The sequence below is a fragment of the Protopterus annectens genome, chromosome 8.part1, assembly GCF_019279795.1.
Source record: "Protopterus annectens isolate FY-2018-M chromosome 8.part1, PAN1.0, whole genome shotgun sequence".
Taxonomy (NCBI): Eukaryota; Metazoa; Chordata; order Ceratodontiformes; family Protopteridae; genus Protopterus; species Protopterus annectens.
In genome coordinates, this window is record NC_056742.1 from 498,190,748 (window position 1) to 498,213,415 (window position 22,668).

At 43.7% G+C, this 22,668-nt stretch overlaps 1 protein-coding gene across 1 annotated transcript in view; it reads left to right on the forward strand.

Moving 5' to 3' along the window:
* LOC122810165 (cadherin-3-like) overlaps positions 1–22,668 on the forward strand; it is a 1,031,939-nt gene that overhangs the window by 20,266 nt on the left and 989,005 nt on the right. Inside the window, exon 3 of the mRNA XM_044081643.1 lies at positions 4,499–4,749. Coding sequence (XP_043937578.1) covers positions 4,499–4,749 — 251 coding nt within the window. The remainder of the gene's footprint in view (positions 1–4,498; positions 4,750–22,668) is intronic.

The window sequence follows — 22,668 nt, forward strand, 5'->3', positions numbered from 1 at the left end:
CTTCTCCATCCTCTACAGCAAATACTTGGGTTTTCTTTTTATTAAAATGCCTTTCGGCATGTCTAAGCATATTCAAGCAGTGATTGTAATCTGCTTGTACGATGGTCTAACATATGTTTTGTAATGGAACTGCTTATGGGTGCAATACTGCCTTTTAAAAATGCATTCTTTAGCTGCTGCTCATATGGGGAATCTTGTCTGGTCTTCAGGAACTTGCATTCCACAATGGTTATTAAAACATTCTAGCAATCTGGAAACCTGTCTTAACAGTTTCACTTTCTTGTTGGATGCATTAATGCAAGTCCAGTCTGCCCTAGGCTTCCATTTCTCAGATTCGGTCTCAGACCTTTCACTCTGTCTAATTCTGCGCTGCTCTGTGGGAGGGGCTTAAGTGCAGCATCACAGGGATTCCAGTTGCCACTGATCATGTGCCAATCTGGACCAACTATTTGTCTGACCACTCTTTCTACTTCCTCTCCATTTTAAGTGATAGCTTAATCTCATGCCTTGTAAGACTTCTAAGAACTTTCTAAAATTAACTTTTGGATGGGGAATTCCCTCTGTGGCTTTCCGGATATCTTCCGGTGTCCACTTTCTGTATACTAGGAGAGTTGGGTCCTGCCAGAGGATTTGGTACTTCTGAGTGGACATCTCTTCACTCATAGCCTGTGAATTTCCATTTATTTGATATAATTCAATATCCCCCCTCAAATTACATGTTTGAGACCTAGTTTCGATAGGATCTCTAACAAACTGTTTTGGTTTTGTAGAAATAGCTGGATATTGTGGAGGTGGGGCAGCTTGTTCATTTGCTTCATATTCCGGTAAGGGAACCGGAACTGGAGGGGGCGGAGGGGCCGATGCTATAAGTTTTTCTCCATCTAAAAACATTGCTTTTGAATTTCTATTTTGTTCCCTTCGGTTTAAATTCCTCAATCCACCTGTGTGCCTGAGGAACTCCCAATTTGCACTGTCTTTTAACACTACCTTTGGAATCTGTTTTTAGTTGTATAAGCGAGGATTTCTCTAATCTCCCATCAAATTCATATTTGCTAATCCATTTTGTATAGTATTTAACATTATCAGCATGTTGTGATTGCATATATTTTGCATCTTCGATTAACTGGTTTCGGGGTCTTTTTGTGCACGTATTATCCATTTTGTTCTGATTTTTAAATGTTACGTAACCCTTATGTGGTACCACAAGTGTTTATAGTCTCTTCAGACTACCTGCCTACTTATTCTGCTTCCCTGATCTATGACAAGATGGCAATCTTTGTCACTGAATTTTAACAAATTCTTAACGGAACAAATACAATCAAGTCCCTGATCTAAAACAGAAAAAAGTAGATTCACCCTACCTGAGCCTCAGCGATTGGTCACTCACTGTTCAAACGAAACCCGCCTTCAGTCGTAGATCAGAAAAGTGGCTGGCCTCTTGCACGGCAATTCAGTCTGAGGTCTTTTGGACAAGAAGAACAGATGTGGTATCTTCCCTGCGCAGTTTCATGCCACCTGGCCCATCTGATCCAAGGCTAAGTGGAGGCTTCTGGCTCTTGAAAGGACCAAAAAATGTTAAAGGAAAATACTTCAAAAGACCAATCAGCATAAGGTTCAGTTCAGGTTTCTTTATTCTTGCGCAAGGAGACAAAATGCAGATAGTTTGTCTAACTAAAATCAGGAAGTGTCAAATTAATATACCTTTCTTTCAAGACCTTGCCCACTACGACTGACGTAGCAGATCACCAGTTCACAAAGTTGTTACTTTACAATGGTTTTCACACAGTTTTAGCTGACTCTACAAAGCTTAAAGATTTTTCAGTAAATGGGATGGCCTTTACGACCACCGGTCAGTTATAACTTTCTATGTAATGTTACAAGTCCGTGAACAGAGCTTATTGTCCATAATGAATGGATCTACAGAAGACATTCTTTAATTTCCTGACCCAGCAGATAATCACCTGCTTCTCAGTACATTTCCAAAGGCATAAACCTGTATTTTGCTGTGCTAGCAAACTAGGTCAGAGTGCATCTTGCAGTGTCAAAGCACAATTTCAGAAAAGCATATTTGCAGTTTCAAACAGAACTAATAGAATAAAATTGTGTTAATCTTACTTGCTTATAATAAGCACTATACACATGTTAATACATATTTTTCTAACACCCCAGTAGTGCTGGGGTGCTCTCTGGAGCCTTGAACCAGGTTTCTGTTACTGCACAGATGTCTACGCCCTCTCTACTGAGGAGTGCTTGGAGCACGTGCATTTTGAGATTTAAACTCCTGGTGTTGTAGCATAACCCTCAGTTTTTTGTTAATTGTGCTGTTTACAGAGGTGGGTTTGACTTTTGAGCCTTGTCTTAAAAAAAAAAAAAAAAAAAGCACTATGGGGGCAGCAAGAGCCTTGGCCAGTATTCAAAAGCCTAGGGGTGACAGGTGCAAGCAGTCTCTTGCAAAGCAACACAGCTTGTCTAATAGGTCTGTCCCAGGCTGACAGTGTCCCCTTTGAATGACACCAGAAGCTTAGTCAATTGTTGAAATTGATCACCTCTATACTGAGGTATCATTCTTGGTGAGGGTAGGATGCTACTCAGGGTCAGGTTCATACCAGCCTGTGCTACATGATCAGAGAGCTCTTCCATGTCTCCATGTAGTCCAGGGAGGGTATGTCTCTGGTCATTCACCAATGTGAACAATGACAGTCATATTTGTATTTGTTCTGGAGTGACCTGAGTGCTTGTTATGTGGTGGCTCCCGACAGGCAGCTAACAGTAGCCTTCTGCTTGTCCAGCCTAGTGAGTGGAACATCAGTGCGCCGAACACCTATTACTAGTGTGTTAGGTTATTTTGCCTTGAGAGCTGGGATTGTGCGGTGCACTGATATATATTTTTATTATTAATTTTATTTTTTTTTTGTGGTGTCTGGTTTTGCAGGTTGTTTGGGTGTCTGCTTTGGAGGCATCTGCTTTTGCCTAGAGTATGATTTTGTGTATTTGCCAGTGCTGGGTTAGTAGATCTGTGTAATGTATTAAGAGTCTTGAGTGTTAGAGCTGTCCCATTTAGTAAGCGACTTAAACATAGCTGATGTAATTTTTGTGCATCCATTTTGATCAGATAAAATGTTTAAAAAAAAGATTAGTTGAAAAACAAGCACATGATCAAATATCAAATCACTTACCATTGTTCATAAGTATTGGTTTATTCACAAGTTTGTACTCTTCGCCCCACAATGAGTAAGAAATGTTATGACAAACGCTTTGTACACACCAAATTCTTCCCAATTTTTCCAAATTTCCTCATTTTGGAAAAGGTGAGGTGATTAGAAGACCTTTCTGGATACCAGGTAAACACTAGCAAACTTTTCGTTGGATGCAGTTAATTATCCAGGAATTAATGAACATTTGTATTTGATGCAGGCGAAGATGGTAGAGTTATAAACTTAATATGTATGAACTGAGTATTTTTAAATGTTCCGATCTTTCAGGGAATGAATGCACTTTAACATTTTTAATAAAGTTCCTTGACTTGTTTAGTTTTTTGATTAAAATGTATTCACCTGGGAAAGTTTATGCAATACTAAAAGGCCGGAATGTTTGTGTAGAGGATAAAGCCTTTGTAATGTGATCCATGCTTGATAATGGCATGGGAGGCTGTCGGTACCATGCAGGGAAGATGGGACTGAGCATCTATTGGATACCGCATTCAATGGGGAGGTGGATTTGGCCCACAAACTGGCTTTTCCAGGAGTACAAAGCCTGGGGCAGCCTGTACTGAATCGGGAGTGGGAGGATTGTATGTGCGTCATGCATCTATCTCAATTATGATGTATTTTGCAAGATTTACTCTCTTGGGGGGTTGGTATGTACTCATTCCATGTCCAAGGGGAGGTTAAAGGATCGAGTGAGCCAGGCTGCCTCCCAGAATTTGCTGTATTAGTCTGTTGGGGGCCAAAAAAAATGCAGACAGTTCTGGCACTGTATAGTGCACAGACTTGCCAAGTGAGTGTTTTGGGTATTATTTTTCACTTGTCTAATGAAGCACTTGTTAGTGATATCTTTTTGAAGATAAGATGACAAATCTGAGCCGTATAGATTGAGGGAGCTCTTGCTCTGCTGTCCTGGGGGCTCATTAAAGGTGATTGTGCCTCACCTGCTTGGAATTGTAGAAGCTGATCTGAAATTTGGTTCCCAGGTCTGTTGGCAGGTTGGTAAACCGGTCTGTGCAGATTGAGATTGCTGTTAAGAGTTGAGCAATGCAATCTTTAATTCTTCAGGTTTTGAGTGTATATACCTGTTTTGGTCATAGTTTTAGAAAAAGTGCAAGTGATATTTGCTATCCCCTAATCTTGTATGTGTGCACATTTTTCTACAAGAAAGCTGATTCTAGTCTAATTTTTGTGGATGGGAAAGCATTCTTTCACTGATTTTTATGTAAAATAAGTTCTTTTAAAACTGAGATGTTTTGTGCTTTTCTTTTAATTTGAAATCTTGTCCATTTTAGTTAATTTTAGTGACTGCAGTGGCAAGACTGATGCTTTCTATGAAACGGATGTTGCTCATATCTTGGTGGCAAGTGATGGAACTCTTGTGGTTAATCGGCAGATGAAACACCATAACCAGGTGAAGAGTTTCACTGTCCATGCTTGGGATTCTGAAGGAAAGAAGTTCTCTACTAATATTACGTTGGTGGATCATGGTCGGAGGCTTCTATATAGTCGTGGACATGTGCATTCTGGTCACCATAACACAGAGGTAAATATATGGGGCAGTTGAGCTTCTTGTGCTAAGGTGCACTTCTTGCAAATCCTTCATATGCTGCAATCCCCGTTTGTGGTCTATCATAAATACTAAACAGAAAATCTGGACAATTGGTAGTGCTGCCATTCTGTAAATGGGCTAGTTTTCACGTGCTGAGATGGTCGTAGTTGAATTGTACATATAAAATGACATGCTAAGAAGAGGTCTACCAAAATGGAGTAGAGGTGGATTAGTGGAAATTTTTCATCTGTGGAATCTCATTTCTTGGTGTAGAAGGATAACCTGGTAGTCATAAGTTTCAGAAGGCTGATGTGCAACTTTTAACTACAATAGAATTGGAGAATTTTGTGCCAATCAGGTAATGGGTTTGGGTTTTAATTTCTGTAGCTGGAATTTTGAAGTAAGGATAAGTGAGTGCAGCTGTATTATGGAAGTGTGTGGTTTTTTTTTTTTTGCTGAGCTTGATTGGTTGGCTTAGGCTTACAGAACTTGTAAATGACATTTAGGGCTTATTCATTCTTGACATGCTTTGAGTAAAACTTTCTTTGTACTGGAAAGTGCATATGGTGGATACAAGTTTACACCCCTGTTAATATGCCAGGTTTTGTGATATCACAGTAAATCACTTCAGAAATTTTCCCACCTTTAATGTGACCTATAAACCTGTACAATAAGTCTGTTTTGGGGGTGGGGGGTATAAAAATATTATGCTGGTTGCGTAATTGTGCACACCCTTTAATACTTTGTTGGGTGCACACCCTTAAACTAATACCTTGAAGCACCTTTTGATTTACAGCATTCAGTATTTTTGGGTACACCTGCCATCAATTAGACTCTTAACCCTAAGGTTCAGCTCTCCTAAGTAGAATTTTCCTGACATTTACTCTATTGCCTGCTACAGCAATAGTCCTGGTTCAGAGCTTCCAAAGCATCAAAGGGATCGGTAAGGAGAAGGGTACGAAAAGATTTCCATTTGGATATACAATGGAACACAGTGAAGATGGTCGTCAAAGTAGAGAAAATATTGGAAAACAGTGACCTTGCAAAGAAATTGGCATCCCTCCGAAATAAAAGATTACATGAAAACTGGTCAGCGAGGCTGCCAAGAGACCTACAGCAACACGCACTGAAAGAGCTGCAGGAATTTCTGGCCAATAATGGAGACCCATCCTGGATCTGTCACTCTTGAACACTCCTGGAGATAGGAGATGCCAAAATTCAAGATGCTTACTCTGCAGCAGCTACTGCCAATGTTGAGCAAAAGTGCATGGATGGTAACATTGGATTTAAAGGAGGCTTACCTACACATTCCTATCAGACAGGAGTGCAGAAAATTCCTCAGTTTCAAGGCTGGCTCAAATCATTATCAATTATCTGCGCTGCCCTTTGGATGGTCTGTGCCCAGGGTCTTCAACAAATGCCTGGCACCAGTAGTAGCTTATTGCAGACTCAAGGGAAGTCAAATCTACCCTTATCTGGACGACTGTCTTATTCAAGCAGACAGCAAGGATGTCTTACTCCAGCATCTAGAATTTGTTCAGAATCTTCTCAAGTTCTGGGATTCACTGTGAACATAGTCAAATTTGACACCCTCACAAGATGGCATTTCTGACATCTGAAAAACTATTACAGCTGGCCTCAACTTTCAAAACCTTGGCATCACTAACTCTGCTGACTGCAAGGAAATTCCTGCAGGCATTGGGTTACATGGCCTCTTGCATCCTCCTCATACCTTATGCAAGACTACATATGAGGAAAATACAATGGTACCTAAAGTGTATGGTCCCAACATTGCCACAGTCTAGACACACAGATTACCATCCTGCCTTGTCTACAAAAGGAATTCCTTTGGTGGACCAAGGCATGTCTTCACAACAAAGGGAAAGCCTTCAGTCTGCTGCCAGCCAGGTACTAACCACGGACGCCTCACATTACGCATGGGGAGCCCACTTGCAGGGAAAATGTGTGCAAGGTTTTTGGACAAAGGATTAGAAGCACCTGCATATCAATCTAAAAGAGATGTTGAGTTAAGATGTTCAGAACGCTCTCTTGGCCTTCAGGGATCTTCTACAACCAGGGCAACTCCTGATATGGACAGACACCACAGTTATGTGGTACATAAACAAGCAAGGGGGTTCACACTCCTACCCCCTTTGCAGACTAGCCATGACTCTATGGAACACAGCTCAAGCTTGCAAGTGGACCTACAAGCTCAGTTCCTACCAGGGAAAAAATATTCTGGCAGACAGCCTGAGCAGGAACCTGTCGGACCCACACAAATGGATGCTGGACACCCAAATATTCAAGATGATTACAGCAGTCTGGGGTTGCCTGCACATCTTTTGCATCTCCCCTCAACCATCAATTACAGATTTTTTGCACAAGGACATTCCACAAGTCAGGATGGAAAGTGTATGCACTTTCTTTCAGTTGGAGAAACCTCTCTGGGTATGCCTTTCCGCCACTACCTCTTCCACGGGTGTTAAAGATCAAGCAGGACAAGCCCAAGATGATGATTTTACTGGCCCCAAATTGGCCTCAATAATTTTGGTACCCAACTCTATCTTTCCCAGGGCCCCCCCTTGGGTTTTACCTCAGGCTCCAAATCTTTTGTCCCAACACCAGGGTCAGGTTCTGCACTCATGTCAAAACTCGCAGCCTGGTGAATTCAGGGTCTCTGATTAATCCTCTCCTTCCCAAACAGGTTATGGATGTTATTTTAGAAGCCAGATGCCCTAGCACTAGAAAATCTTACACAAGAAAATGGAAAATTTTGCACCTGGATGGATGATCAGGATTCGGATCCTCTTACTCCTAATATTCCTCTGATTTTACTATACCTGACAGACCTGTTACATAAGGGTCTCTCCTTCTCTTCCATGAAGATGCATGCCTCTGCTATCTCTGCACTTATAATACAGACCCTCCAATCTTTTCCCATCCACTCTTGAGAATTTCTCAGAGGCGCTAATCTCAGGCCCCCAAGATCACCACCCATTCCTGCCTGGGATCTCTACTATGTTCTGGAAAAACTCATTCTAGCTCCTTTTGAGCCTGCTGCCACATCTGACATCACGTTTTTATCATAGACAGTTCTGCTAGCTTTGACTTCAGCTAGGAGAATTTCGGAGTGGAACCTTGTATTTTTCAAGATCCTTTTTTCATGAATCCTCAAAATAAGGGGGAAAGGATCTTGCATTCTTTGGATGTAGACAGACAACTTCGTTTTTACCTGGATAGAACCAAGAACATCAGGAAAACCAGAGCAATTGTTTCTTATACTTCAAAATTCCCAAGGCAAAGCAGTTTCAAAACAGACCATTTCTAAATGGATCGCTCATGGAATCAGATTGTTACACTCACCATGGAAAGCAAATCCCAGGAAATATTAGGACTCGCTCTACCAGAGCTGCTGCTACTTCAGCTGCCTTCCTCAGGAGAGTACCTACCAAAGACATTTTGGAAGCTGCATCTTGGAGTTCGGTGCATTCTTTCTCTAAGTCTAGGACAGGCTTTGTTTCTCCTGGCGCTCTGACGTCAGGGAACATGGCTGAACAGCTGACGCGGGACCCAGACTTTGGGATTCTGGCCAACTGAGGACTGCCTGCCGGCAGGGAGAACCCCTACAGTGATGAATGCAACAGTGAAGAGACACTAACATCTACATTTATGGTAAGTGTACACAACTGTACTTTTTAATTTCTCCAAACCTTTTGGGTTTCAAGAATGGACCCCATTCCCAAGTCAAAGTACAATTTACAGTTCATGAAATTAAATCTTTATCAGCCAGAAGTACTTTTTGCAGCACTGTGCCCAGTAATACTCTTGTAATTCGTGCGGAGTTCCACACATTGGTAACGCATCTAAGAGTCCAAGACCCATTGCTCTTCCTGCTATTGGAACTGTGGATATCTTCACATTGCTCTAACTTCTGCCTGCAAATCCTGAATTTTTTTTTTAGGACTTGTCTGTATGCAAGGCACTGTAGTCACTGGGTGTGGTGGTTTTCACGGATTGCTACTTTTCTTTTCATGGACCACTCTATGCAGTTTTACAGCATCTATCTGTTGAACCATTGGTAATGGATAATCCCATGTGATGTAGACTTAAATTATTTTTCTATGATTTCTGGCTTAATGTTTCCAGTTTTTTTCTCCCTCAAGCCATTTCAGTGCCATAACTTTTGCACAATCCCCAGTGAAACAGTTTTGCCACATTATTGTCTTTCAGTATACAGTCCTTTTGCAGTTGGTATGTCAACCTGCAATTGTGTGCAACTATTTCCAGTTCTGTTTTACAAAATACGAGTTTGTGTCTCCCACATATTCAGTGGACTTTGTAAACCAACATGTACATAGCCCACTATACAAACCAGAACCCTATGTCCACTATCCAGCACAGACACAAGTGAAATCCCAGGGGTGTATTTTCTGTTCTCCAGCCAGTTATCCAGGTTGCACTTGGGTAATGAGGTAATCTGCTTAATAGGGGGGAGAGGGAGTCTGTTCCACAAAAGGGGGAGTCTCTGGGACACTCCTGCCAAAAAGTCCTATTGATGTCACAGACCAGGTTGAGGTTGCACATGCAGGTTACTTGTGCTTGGCTTGTGAATATGCAGCAGTCCCATCGGAGCAGGGTCTGAGATGTCTCTGTATGCCAGACAGAGGTCACCTCTGAGGAGTCTGTAGGAGACTAGAGGAACAGGGCTAACTGGGCCTTTACGCTGTCTGTGCTGGATAGTGGACATAGGGTTCTGGTTTGTATAGTGGGCTATGTACATGTTGGTTTACAAAGTCCACTGAATATCTGGGAGGAAACTCCCAGATATGCTCAGAGATAGTTCAAAATGATGTGAAGATTACTGATCCTACAGACATTGCCAACATACTGGCTGACAGGTTCAGTGCAAACTTCTCCCCCCCTCCCCCCCGAAAAGGAGAGATATCTATACCAAACGATTGCAGCCCCCCAAACATCTCCAGCGCCCAAGTGAAAACTGCTCTCTCCAAAGCAAAAAACACAGCATCCATGGGACCTGATGGTGTCCCCGGCTGTGTGCTCCATGAACTCAATGAGGAATTAAACCCACAGCTAGGACAGCTGTTTAATCAAAGTCTTACCTCTGGATACGTACCCAGGGAGTGGCGCACTGCAACTGTGGTACCACTTCACAAAGGCGGTGCCTCCACCGACCCTGCTAATTACCGGCCCATTAGCTTGACAAGCCTTATCTGCAAAGCCATGGAGAGGATCATAATGGACCTCATAAATAAAGACATAGGGAATTTGCAGACTTTGGATCCAACCCAGTTTGGCTTTGTCAAAGGCAGATCATGCCTTTTAAACTTGGTTGACTTTTTCGAAAGTCACCAAAGCCATTAATGAGGGAAAGGCAGTCCATACAGCCTACCTCGATCTGGCTAAGGCCTTCGATACAATACCCCATTCGGGTATCATTGAAAAACTCATCAGCTTAAATGTCAACCCATACATCACAAGATGGGTTGCAAACTGGCTGAGTGACAGAACCCACAGGGTCAGAGCTGCTGGCGCCATGTCAGACTCAAAGCCTGTCACAAGTAGTGTCCCACAGGGCTCAGTCCTGGGCCCACTCTTGTTTGGCATCTACTTTTCCGAAGTACAAGCAAACACAGGAGGGTTATGGCTGACAAAGTTTGCAGATGACTGCAAACTGGGCGCCATAGTAGAAAACACATCTGACACAGATATCCTTCAGAAGGGTCTCACAGAAACGGATAACTGGTGCCAGAGCCACGGCCTAAAGTTAAATGCCAAAAAATGCATAGTCATACCCTTCGGGAAAAACAAGGTTACCCCTAGCTACCAAATAGGTGGCAATCCACTGAGCACAGAAGAAGTTATCAGGGACCTGGGGACCCAGGTTGATAGTAGTTTGTCATTCGACACCCATGTAGCTAAAGTAGTTAGGAAGACCTTCTACATTGCCCACCTTATGAAGGGATTCTCATCTAGATCAAGGGAGGTCATAGTCTCCCTTTACTCATCACTCATCAGACCAATGATTGAGTACAATGCCCCATTCAGAATGTATCTGACCCGACACTTGCAGCAGCTGGAGAGGCCACAAGTTCCTCACCAAAAGGATAAAGGGTCTCAAAAATCTGTCCTATGCTGCCCGACTGAAAGAACTCCAGCTCTATTCAGTCGCCACCGCTGCTCAGAGGTGACCTTTGCCTAACATACAAGGCCATGTCAAACCCAGATTTGATGAATATGCTTCACCTCAAAAAATCTAGATCCATCAGAGCCACAAGGGCGGGAGACTTAAACCTTGACACGGCTATTAATAGGACGTGCTGGAGGGATAGATTCCTCACCCAAAGACTCCCTATGCTGTGGAACAAAATCCCGGTACATGTGAGGCAGAGCACCTTGTTGGCCTTGTTCAAGAGAAATCTTGACCAATGGATGGGAGATCGCAGATATACCCCAGGGATTACCTCAGTGTCACTGCTCGACAGAGGCACAGCAAAATAATGGGTATAGTTCCCCATACTAAAGGGGTGGCGTAAGCCACAAAACGATGGGCTAGGCTTGTAAATGCCCTCTGACAGATAGGTTCATACTAGGCTATCTGTGTGTGGTGATTATTTGAGGCCCTGGATTCTCCTGGTGAGGAACTTCTTTGGTCTCCAGTTGCTGCATGTGATTTGTGAGGTCCATGCAGAAAGGGGTATTGTACGCAATGGGTCTTGTAAGGAAGAATTACATAGATGTTATGACCTTGTCCCTGGATGAGATACCCTTCCTAATGAGGTGGGCCATGTAGAAAGCTTTCCATACAACAGAGGCAGTATGGTGGTCAAAAGCCAATTTGCCATCAACCTGGGTGCCCAAGTCCCTCACTACTGCTTGTGTGCTTAGAACCTTATCAATGTGGTGATTTGTGGAGATATCACTCCCCAAAGGAGGTGATGCATTTTTTTGGCATTCAGTTTGAGGCCATGTTTCTGGCACCAGTCACTTTGGGTGACACCCTCTTGGAGGATGTCCACATCACTAGGGGAATTGATTATGGCACCCAGCTTGCAGTCATCTGCAAACCTGGTCAGCCATAGCCCAATGGTTTGGCCTGCACCTCAAAAGTATATCCCAAACAGCAGAGGCCCAAAGACTGATCCTTGGGGTACACCGCTCATTACAGGTCTACTGCTTAAGGTGGATTTCCCTATTGACCAGATGGGTTCTACCAGTGAACCAGTTTGCTACCCATCTGGTAACATGGGGATTGATCCCTTGCCATCTGGTAACATGTGGATTGATCCCTAGTTGAGAAGGTATTCGAGTGGGGAATAGTATCAACCTTTTGTCCAGTTCAAGGTAGGCTGTGTGCAGCTTTCTCCTCATCCATGACTTTGACTGTCTCGAAGTCCACCAAATTAACAGGCATGAACTCTGACTAAACCAAACTGTGGTATTGAGTGTCTGGAGGTTGACTGTTCTTGAGGTCCGTGATCCACTCCATGGTATTGCAGATCAGGCTGGTTAGGCTGATGGGTCTAACTTTCTGGTTCGGATGCTCAACCTTTGTGCAAAGGGATGACTTGACAGTCTTCCACTTGGCTGGGATGAAGCTGGTACTCGGGCTTTGAGTAAGGTGCCTAATGGTGCTGCAAGGTCCTGACTGAGTTCATGTAGGATGCAGCTTAGGATGTTATCTGGTCCCATGAAGGAGTATTTTTTTTGCCTTTGAGAGGCCAGTGATGACTTGCTCCTTAAAGAAGGGGAGCAGGTACTGGGGATATCCTGCTTTATTAATACGGGGGGGGGGGGCAGAGGGATGAAGTTTTCACTCAACCTGTCTGCCAGCAGTTTGGCTATATCTACGGTGTCTTGTGCATGTTGTCCTTCACCACTATGAGCAGGTCTGGGTGCTTCCCTTGAGATTGCAGATGTGAAGAGGGCCTTATGATTGTCTTGATAGATGTGGCGAGTTTGGACCGTTTGCTTTGGAGGATTTCACCAGTGCTCTTATTTGGTTGTTAAGGCTAAAGACGGTGCTTCCAATTGGGCACCTGTTCCTTCTAGGTCCTGGACAGCAATTTTTTTCCTCTTTAGTGTAGTTTATTGCAGATGTCCAGCCAGGCTTACTCAAAGTATTATTTTTGTTCTGTTGGGTATCCCTGATTCCATGCAGTTATTGCTTGTATAGTATTTATTTGATGTAGGCTTGGACATGTGTGTGGGAAGGGGGCTGTGAAGCTGTTAACACTAATCAGCTTTGGAGCATTTGACCATAGCTGGGGTTGGGGAGATGGTGATTTAGCAAGGGACTGCTTTTGTGGTCTGCTCTTATCAGTGATGATACTGTAGGGATGCTGCAGTGGGTGGTTACTCATGTTGGTTAATGCCAAATCTCAAGAGATTTTCGCATCTTGTGGGGGGTGCCAATTACCAGGGATGATACTGTAGGGATGCTGTGGTGGCTACTCGTGTTTGGTAATGCCAAGTCCAAGATATTTTCACATCTTGTGGGGGTGCAGACCAACTGGTCCAGGGCATATGCACTGACTAATTCAAGGAATCTCTGGGCATTTGTTTTGGCATGAGTATTTCTTTGAATCTATGGTTGGATAGTCTATCATTTTCTGTTTGTATTGAGGCATCTTTCTGGGTGATGGTAGATTGCTGCTTAAGGCTAGGAACCTACCTGCCTGGAACATGTTCAGTGACCTCTAATCGGGTCTCCTTCCTGGACAATATGAAGTGTCTCCAGTTATTCACACCAGCATGGATGATGACAGGGTCATAGCACCTGTTATTCTTGAGTGCATGGGTGATGTGGTGGATTCTGGTACCCCACAAACCACTAACCGTGACTTTCTCCTTTTTCCAGCCTGGTGACGCCACGTGTCTCTGGAGTCTTATGACTAATATGTTGGGTTTATGTAGGACTTGGTGGCGGGTGTGAAATGTTTGGTGTGGTGGGCAGTGGTTTCTTTTTTTGCTTTGGTCTCCTGTTTGGGTATGTGTTTTGTTGGACGTGTGTTGTGTGGGTGGTGGTTTGAGGTGTGGTGATCATGTTGACAGCTTTTTCAGTGCCAGGTATACTGGTTTCTAGGGGAGAGCAATGACGCTAGGTACTTGATTGTAATTGCATCTCTCACAAATTGTGTTCCTAGGTGGTGGTAGAGGGTTGTCCGTGTACATGAGGCAGTTGCTACACTCTCAGGATGCCCATGTCAACCAGGCTGGCAGGAGAAAACACAGGAAATTGTCAACAATCTGAGAGGCCAGTAGTCGGGTGGAAGAGGCCAGAGAGCTAAGAGGGCAAGGGTGGAAGGTGCAAAACTAGTAGTACTAGGTGATTGCACAAGTGCTACTATAGGAAAATTTGTAGCGGAAATCCCTCAAAGGGTTAAAACCCATGCAACTGAAGCACTGGATGCAGCAAACCTATATCTAGAGTGCCGCTCCAATCTTAAGGTTAAGAACACCATAAAAAGCTTTCAAAAGAAGCCCAGATTAACCACTTTGCCTTCATTTCCTAACTATTTATACACTCCTCTTGCTCAAGGTTCTTTTGTCATATTCTTGTCCCAAACTGATTTCTTGGTGCTTTAAAGGTTGCTTTTGCACATTTATCGAGACCATATGACTAAAAGTTTTGACAACTTGCAGTTGTGCTTTCAGTTCTTCATCTGATGAGCTATACCATTTTAAATCAACAAAAAGATTAGAAGTTTTGTTTTCTAAGAGCCAAGTTATAGCCATGGCCTAAACTGCTAAGTAGACAGCTTAATAGGTTAAGGGCAAGGCAGAATAGCAGTGGTGACTGTCTGGAATATCCCCCTTTGAATTTTACCCCACGAATAATTTCTTTATCGTGGCTTAATTGCAAAGTGGTCTGCCACAGTTTAATGGTCACGGCCCACACAGACTATTACAGTATCTTGTACATTTTTAAGCACCCTTTTAAATCCATGAATGAGGGATACCTTGGATTCCCCATTTTACAGTTCTCTGCTATGACTTTAACAGCAAATGATCCTTTGTTCCGTATGAGACTTTTATTGCCCTTTTGCTCTGTTGCCAGAATTGAGTTAAACTAAACTGTCCATCAATTCCTGTGTATAGTTTATATGTCGTCAGAACATTAAGAGCGTACTCCATCCTGGGGCTGAGTTTCTCTCTCCAGGCTCCAAGTAAGACTCTTCACTTACACAGATATAGCATTAAGTCCCTTAGCTGGGTGTTCCAAGCCAAATTCTCCATCACCCTTGGTGAAATGTGTTATTTGTCCCTGTTCAAAATAGCTGAGACTGAGATTTTCATACGCATGCTTGGAAAAGGCTGGCACACTACTAAATTTACATGAACTGATGACAAGTGTACCCACATACACCCACAAAGCCATTTACTCTAAGGTTCTTACCAAGGTAAGCAGATTTTCAGTGTTCACTGTTGCAGTCATTACACTTGGTTATCCTGCTGGCAGGCTACCTGCAGTCGGCCTGAATTCCAAAGTGTAGGTCCAGTGTCTGTTGCTGTCATCTCTTCCCTGATGTCAGTGTCTGGGGTATAAAAGATGCAGCCGACACAATTTTCTTTTGTCTTGCCACGCGATGCCCAAAGCAAAAGCTGTTCAAGTGCCGGTCGGCAGACTTCTGAGATTTTCAAAGACTAATTTCAGATCCAAAGTCTTAAAGCCAAGTACCCTGTTGGGGAAACTTTTTTTTTTTTACTTGCTCCAGACCGATGTCAGGAAAAATTTTTGTGGGAAGCAAATACCTCAAGTATTTGTATTCCTTGCCTAGGCCCTGATTACAATGTTGCTAGCTGTTTTGTGCTAGATTTAACCAACTTACTATTAAGCGTCGGTTCGATTTTGCTTTTCATTACTTGGGCCGAAGATTCAATTATATAATGCCGTCTGAATAGCTGACCGGAGTTCATAAAGCAAGGAAAGTAAAGGACAGGCATCAGAGATCCAAAACTGACCAGGCTTCCGCTAAGTCAGTCGCCAGTTCTCTGGTGAGGTGCTTTCACAGCCCCTGAAGCCTGCTACCTCAGCGCCACAGGCTGCTGACTACTCCCATGGGGAGCCAGATAGGCCTCTGGCTACTCAAGGTATTGGACACTATGAAACCATTCCCTCCGATGGGTCTGGAGTTGCTGAGCAGGCATCTGCTTCTGAGGGTGTTTTCAGACCTACAGTTATATGTACAGCCTCCAAAGCAAACAAGTACAGCATTCTCCTGGACAGACTTCCATGCCTAAACAGATGCTCAAAATGACTGAAGACCTCATTACCTTGATTAGGGGTTCCCATCCCCCTCCTGACAAGAGGCCTAGGCAAGAGACAGACTATTAATCGGATCAGGTTTCCATTTTCTGACTCCTTCTGCTCAGGAATACATTTTTTTTCTTCCCTGATTCTGATGCTGAAGAATCTATCCCTTCAGCCTCTTCTGAGAATTATTCTTTTGGGGATGCCCTGCATACCATGAGGGTGCACTTCCACTGGGAGAGTCAAGATTACTAAAGAAAAGGCTAAGAGATTTTCTTTTACTTCCTCAGCACAGGCCTCTTGCTATTCCTCTTGTTTTAAACATTGTAGATGTATTTTCAGAGTCCGGCCTGTCTCCTCCTCCAGCACCTGTTAAGCCAGACAGATACTACAGGGCTCCAGATTCCCATAAATGCTGACCCAGAAACTATTTCTCAGGGTCCCAAAGGAGTCTAGGCTTCTACTGCAAAAAAAACCCTATCCCATCTGCTGACAGGGATTCAAGAGCACTAGACAGGTGGGGGGGGGGTTTACTCTTCTGCTACTTTGGCCGTGAGAGCTTAATATGTTTAAATATCAGCAATACTTAATGTCACTGCTAAAACAGAAAATGTTGGCAAATTCTGACTGTGCAGAAAATAAGGAAATGCAGGATTTATTGCATGCAACTGAACAAGTGGGAAAGCATACATTGCAATGTGGTTTTGATTCTCTGGAGGCCTCTTGCATGGCTACAGTTACGAGTTCTGTCATTAGGAGGCATGCTTGGTTAAAGGAACATAATCTGCCTGATCATGTTAAAGCAAAATTATTGGATGCTCCATTACAGCATGATACTTTATTTGGTGTTAAAGCAGAGGAGGTGTTGAAGAAAAATGGAGGACAAAGCAAAATCTATAACAGTAAATTATTTCCTTCAGGTACAGCCACCAAGATTTAGCAGGAACTGGCCTACAACGAATTGGTACTTTCCAGTGTCACAGGCTACAGAGGCAGATTCCAGCCCCAGGGCTCATACAGGCCTAGACAGTGGTGCGCTTCTACCTCCAAAAGCAGAGAAGACCAATCACAGCCATACAGGAAACTATCCCAATGACTTGCCTCTGCCAGTGCCAAGCACTTATCTTTTGGCAGCCCCCTTAAGAGGAAAACTAGCACCTTTCTCAAAATTGGCACATTATCACCCAGGACAAATGGGTCATGTAGTGTCCCAGAGCTACAGGTTCCACTTTCACACCCCGCCAAGGGCAAAAGGTATGCCAGACCTGCCACAATCAATGGGCAGAGGCACAAGTTTCGTCCCTCATGGACATGAGGGCCAAGTACCACAGCAAGAGCAGGGACAATGATTTTGCTCATTGGTACCCAGAAAGGACAAAGCTTGGAGACCAATACTGGACCTGTCTAGTCTAAACACATTTCTGGACATCCCAAAATTCAAAATGTTGACTGCAGCAGCTTCTGCCCATGCTGGGCAAGAAGGCTTGGCTTGTAACTTTGGACCTAAAAGGCACACCTGCATATCCCAATCAGACAATCTTGCAGAAGATGCCTCAGATTCATAGCTGGCTCAATGCACTACCAATTCTCTGCACTGCCCTTTGGCTTATCTACTGTGCCCAGGGTTTTCACAAAATGCCTGGCATCAGTAATTGCATTCTGCAGACAGGAGTTCAAATATATCCTTACTTGGACGACTGCTTTGTACAAGCAGAGAACAAGGTCATTCTACTAAAGCATCTGGCATTTGTAAAAAAATTATTTTGCTTGGGGTACACAGTAAACTAAAATCCAAACTAGTACCCTCTCGAGATAATATTCCTGGGTGCAAGCTTAACTGCCCAGCTGGCTTATCTCATGCCAGACAAAGGCAATTGACTTCTTACTTCAAAATGTTGGCAACAAAGACCCAGTTATCTGCAAGAAAAATTCTGCAGGCTTTGGGCTTCATGGCATCCTGCATTCTGCTAATTCCATATGCCAGACTGCATATGAGGAAATTTCAATGGTACCCAAGTGTTTGGTCTCAACATTGCCAAAGCCTGGAAACATTACTTAATTCCTTGCCTGCAACAGGAATTTCAATGGTGGGCACAGGCCTGTCACTTCAAGGGACAGCCGTTCACTCTACCCACAGCCAGACAGTCAATAACAGATGCATCAGATTATGCCTGGGGGGCCCACATGGCAGGAAAATGTATTTGGGGCACATGGCCAACAAGCCAAAGCATCTACAAATCAATCAGAGGTGCTAGCTGTTCAGAAGGTCCTGACAGCTTTCAAGGACCTACTTCATCCAGGACAACTACTGATAAGGAATGACAATACTACAGTCGTGGTACATAAACAGGGAGGCACACATTCCTACCCACTGCAGACAAGCTATTACTTTGTGAGACACAGCATTGACTTGTCAAGTACACCTGCAAGCACAATTCCTGCCAGGAAGGAAAAATACTTGACAGACTAAGCAGAAACCTCACTGATCACCATGAGTGGAAACTGGATCCACAAATCTTCAACATAGCAAAGGAATGGGGATGCCCAGACATCTGTTTGCCTCCCCTCACAATTGCCAAGTACAGAGATTCTGCACAAGGACGTATCACAAGCAAGCATGGAAAGTGGATGCTCTATCATTCAGCTGGAAAAGCCTAACAGCATATGCCTTTCCTCCTCTGCCTCTCCTCCCCAAGGTACTCCTAAATGTCAGGCAAGAAGGCAAAAATGATTGCCCCAGACTGGCCACGCCAGCACTGGTACCTGATCCTAAAAAGCTTGTCTCAAGGCCCAGCCTGGACATTGCCTGTAATTCCTCACTTACTGACCCAGCAAAACTCAGATTCTGCACAGCCAACTCAGGACCCTAAATCTGGCAACATGGTGGGTAATGTAGCCTTTCAAAACATTTCTCTCTCAAGCAGTGATGGATGTCATCTTGGAGGCCCAATACCAGAAAATCTTATGCAGAAAAATGGAAAAGATTCTGTGCTTGGAACCAGGCAGAAGGAATTGATACGTTTTGTCCCCAATATTCCTCAAATTTTACAATACCTAACTGAGATGCTGGACAAAGGCCTATCCTTTTCATCAATTAAAATTCATGCCTCTGCCATTTCAGCTCATTACAATACAGAACCACCTGTTTTTTTTTCTCCTCCATTGCTAAGGTAGTACCTCAGAGGGCCAAAAACAGTACCTCCAAGGAGAGCCCCAATACCTGCATGGGACCTCAATTACATCTTGGAAAAACTCACACTGCCACCTTTTTGAGCCAGCAAATACAGCTGATATAAAGTTCTTATCTTAAACCGCTCTGATCCTAGCAATAACCTCTGCAAGATGAGTCTGTTACAGGCACTCATGGCTGTGGAACCCTTCATTTTTCATCCAGACAGGGTTTATCTTAAGGACCAACAACTTTTATGCCTAAGGTAGTATCTAGTGCGACCCTTAACCAAACTATTAATTTGCCTACTTTTTATCCAAACCCACAGAATAAGGGTGAGAGACTCTTGCATTCTTTGGCTATACAGACAGCTACGCTTCTACTTGGACAGAACTCTGTTTTCAGAAAGACTGAGCAACTTAGTGGCATATGCTGCAGGAACTCAAGGAAAGGCCATCTCAAAGCAGACTATTTCAAAATGGATAGGCCACTGCATTTGTTTCTGCTACTCGCAACATGGCAAGTCAGTGCCTAAGGCCATTAGGCCACATTCAACCAGGGCGGCAGGCACTTCAGCAGCCTTTCTCAGAGGATTACCAACAAAGACCTTTTAGAGGCTGCAACTTGGAGTTCAGTGCACACTTTTTTTTACCAAACACTACCATTTACCTCTCTACTCTAAAGCCAGAGCAGGCTTTGCCACTGCAATTCTGCAGGGCCTTACAGCCTCTCCTAATCCTATTTAGGCCCAACCTCAGCTTTGGGATTCAACCCAAGAGTAATGACTGCAACAGTGAAACACTATGAACATAGTACAGTTGTCTACCTTCCATAAATGTAGATGGTCGAGTGTATTCACTGTTGCAGTCCAGGTTTCCCTCCCACCATCCACCTTTTCTTGACTGGGACTTATCTGTACTTCTCTATCCTATACAACCTTATGAGGTGTATTTGCTTGTAGATGAAGGAAATGTTTGTTTTACTGCATGCATAATGTTCAGCCCTCCTTTTTGGGGGCACCTGACATCTGGGGGGAAGAAAATTGCATTGGCTGTATCTTTTATACCCTGGTACACTGACATCAGGGAAGAGGCGACAGCAACAGATGCTGGACTTTACTTTGGAATTCAGGCCGACTGTGGGTAGCCTGCCAGCAGGATAACCCAAGAGTAATGACTGCAACGGTGAATAGACTCTAACATCTACATACAACTGTATTTTACTCTTGCTAACATTTCTATGTAGAAATTTACTATTTCCAAGCCACACTACTTTCATGCTGACTTTCAAGAGCATGAAGCCCACAGTGCCACCATTTGCATTTACTCTGCAAGGTTAAACTTTATTTTTTTCCCAAAAAAACACCCACAATGAGAGGTTTCTATAGGTTTAATACATTTTTAATGTGTTTTATTTTATTTACAATCAACTCTTTCAATTCACAGGAAAGAAACTGCTGGAAAGACTGACAGATGCAACAAAAGCAGTTTGAAAATACAACACTAACTGAAGTACTGTTTCTAGTTGTTACGAAAGTAAGGCAAGATGAAGTGGGCGAGTGGTCTTTGTTAGTTCCCAATGAGTGAGTGTCACTATCGCATCTCACCAATTTCTAAAATTTCTGCGCTGGCTGTATGACATATCTGGTCACTTGAGTCTGTAGTTCCCATTCTCACTCCCTGACTAGAAGCTGAAACAGAATGCAGCACAGATGTCCCAGTACACATTTTGCAACAGCATCTGAAGACTGTAAAACAATTCCAGTACTTTCATCCTTCACTAACCAGGCATTCCCTAGCACCCCGGGGAAGCAATTGGTTTTCAAGGAAAATAAGAGCAGGATTCCATACCAGACCGTCTCTGGCTGCATTCAGGTCTGTGAGGTTCTTTGTGGTCTAACAGTCATCAAATTTTCAAGCAATTTATTTTAAGGCAACATTGTATAAATTTCAGCAGTTGCCACAATACAGCCTGACCTACATTTACATTTCTTCTGTCCAGCAGGACCCACTGATGCATTTTAAGCACTAGCAGCTCTATCAATACATTTAACACCATCTGTATCCGTGTGCAAGTGACATAATTCTTTACAAAACTTAGCTAGCTATGCTGGCATACATTACACATGCACTGCCCTACACTCTGGCATAGCTGGCACTACCTCACATTGCACCTTAGTTTTTCAAGAGACCCCGGAAAAAAGTTGCTTGCAGAATGAACCTGTCTGGAACACCTTACCCTCTCGAACCAATCTGCATTGGCATTGCTAATCCCACTACAGTGCTGCACTGTCATGTATTATGCCTGCAGCCCTTGGCTCCACCTTAACTTGTGCATTTTGCTGGCTGGCTTGATGTAGCCATACACCCCCCCCCCCCCAGACTCCTGCCACCCACTACAAATAATTAAGAGCCTCCCTGTCATGGTAAGGTTTCATCATGTTAACATGGTATAATTTGTGCCCTTGCCTAGCAGTTCTACCATGTAGTTAACAACACTGACCTTCCTTACCAACTTGTAGGGTGCCTGCAGCTTGTCTGACAGGAATGAGAACCGTAACCAGCTGCCCTACAGCGTACACTCTAGTTCAAGCATTCCTGTCATACCAGATCATTCTGCTGTTAGGCTCATGCCAGATTTTCCTGGGCAAAACCCATGAGCTCCTGAAGCCTTGTCCTGAGGTTTAGGACATGTGCCGCAACACTCCATGTGAGATTCATACTTGACTTCCCACTAATCACAAATCCAAGGGCCTCATTACTCTATGCCCATACATTAATTGAAAGGGTGAAACACCTGTGGATTCCTGGGGTACCTCTCTATGCAAACAGAAAATGGGGCAGTACCTGTCACACACTTTCTTAATCTGGTCTGCAAATGCTCTTGGCATGGTCTTTAGAGTTTAACCTATCCAAAAGACCAGTTAGTCTGGGAGTGGTATGGGATGGTCTTTAGGCGCTTCACCCCACAGCACTCATGTCAGACCTGCTGGCTTGTCTGGAATTGGCACCTGTTAGTATTTTTCAGAAACCTACCCTGCTGAAAATCTAACCAAGCATTGGCACCACTGCCTCAGAGGACAGAGCCACTGCCTCTGTATCTAGTAGCAAAGGTATAGAAGGAGCTTTGATCTTATCTCCTGCCTTGTCTACTTTTTGGCACTGTTAACAGGTCCTGCAGTACCCTGTTGCATCCCTTGCAATCTCAGGCCAGTAGAATTTCTGCATAATGCATCTTTTTTGTACACTGTCCATGAGCCATTTAAAATGAATGTCATGGGGTATGGCTAGAAGTGCCAGATGGTAGGCTCTAGGCATTACCAACTGCAGTATTCCCTTTACTTCTAGCCTTCCTTTGGGAGTTCACTCTACAGTGACCCTTACAGCTTCCTCTCTTTGAATCTGGTCCCTGCCTGGCTACCTCCCTCAAGCCTCGTAATATAGGGTCCTAGAGCTGAGCTGGTGTCAACTTT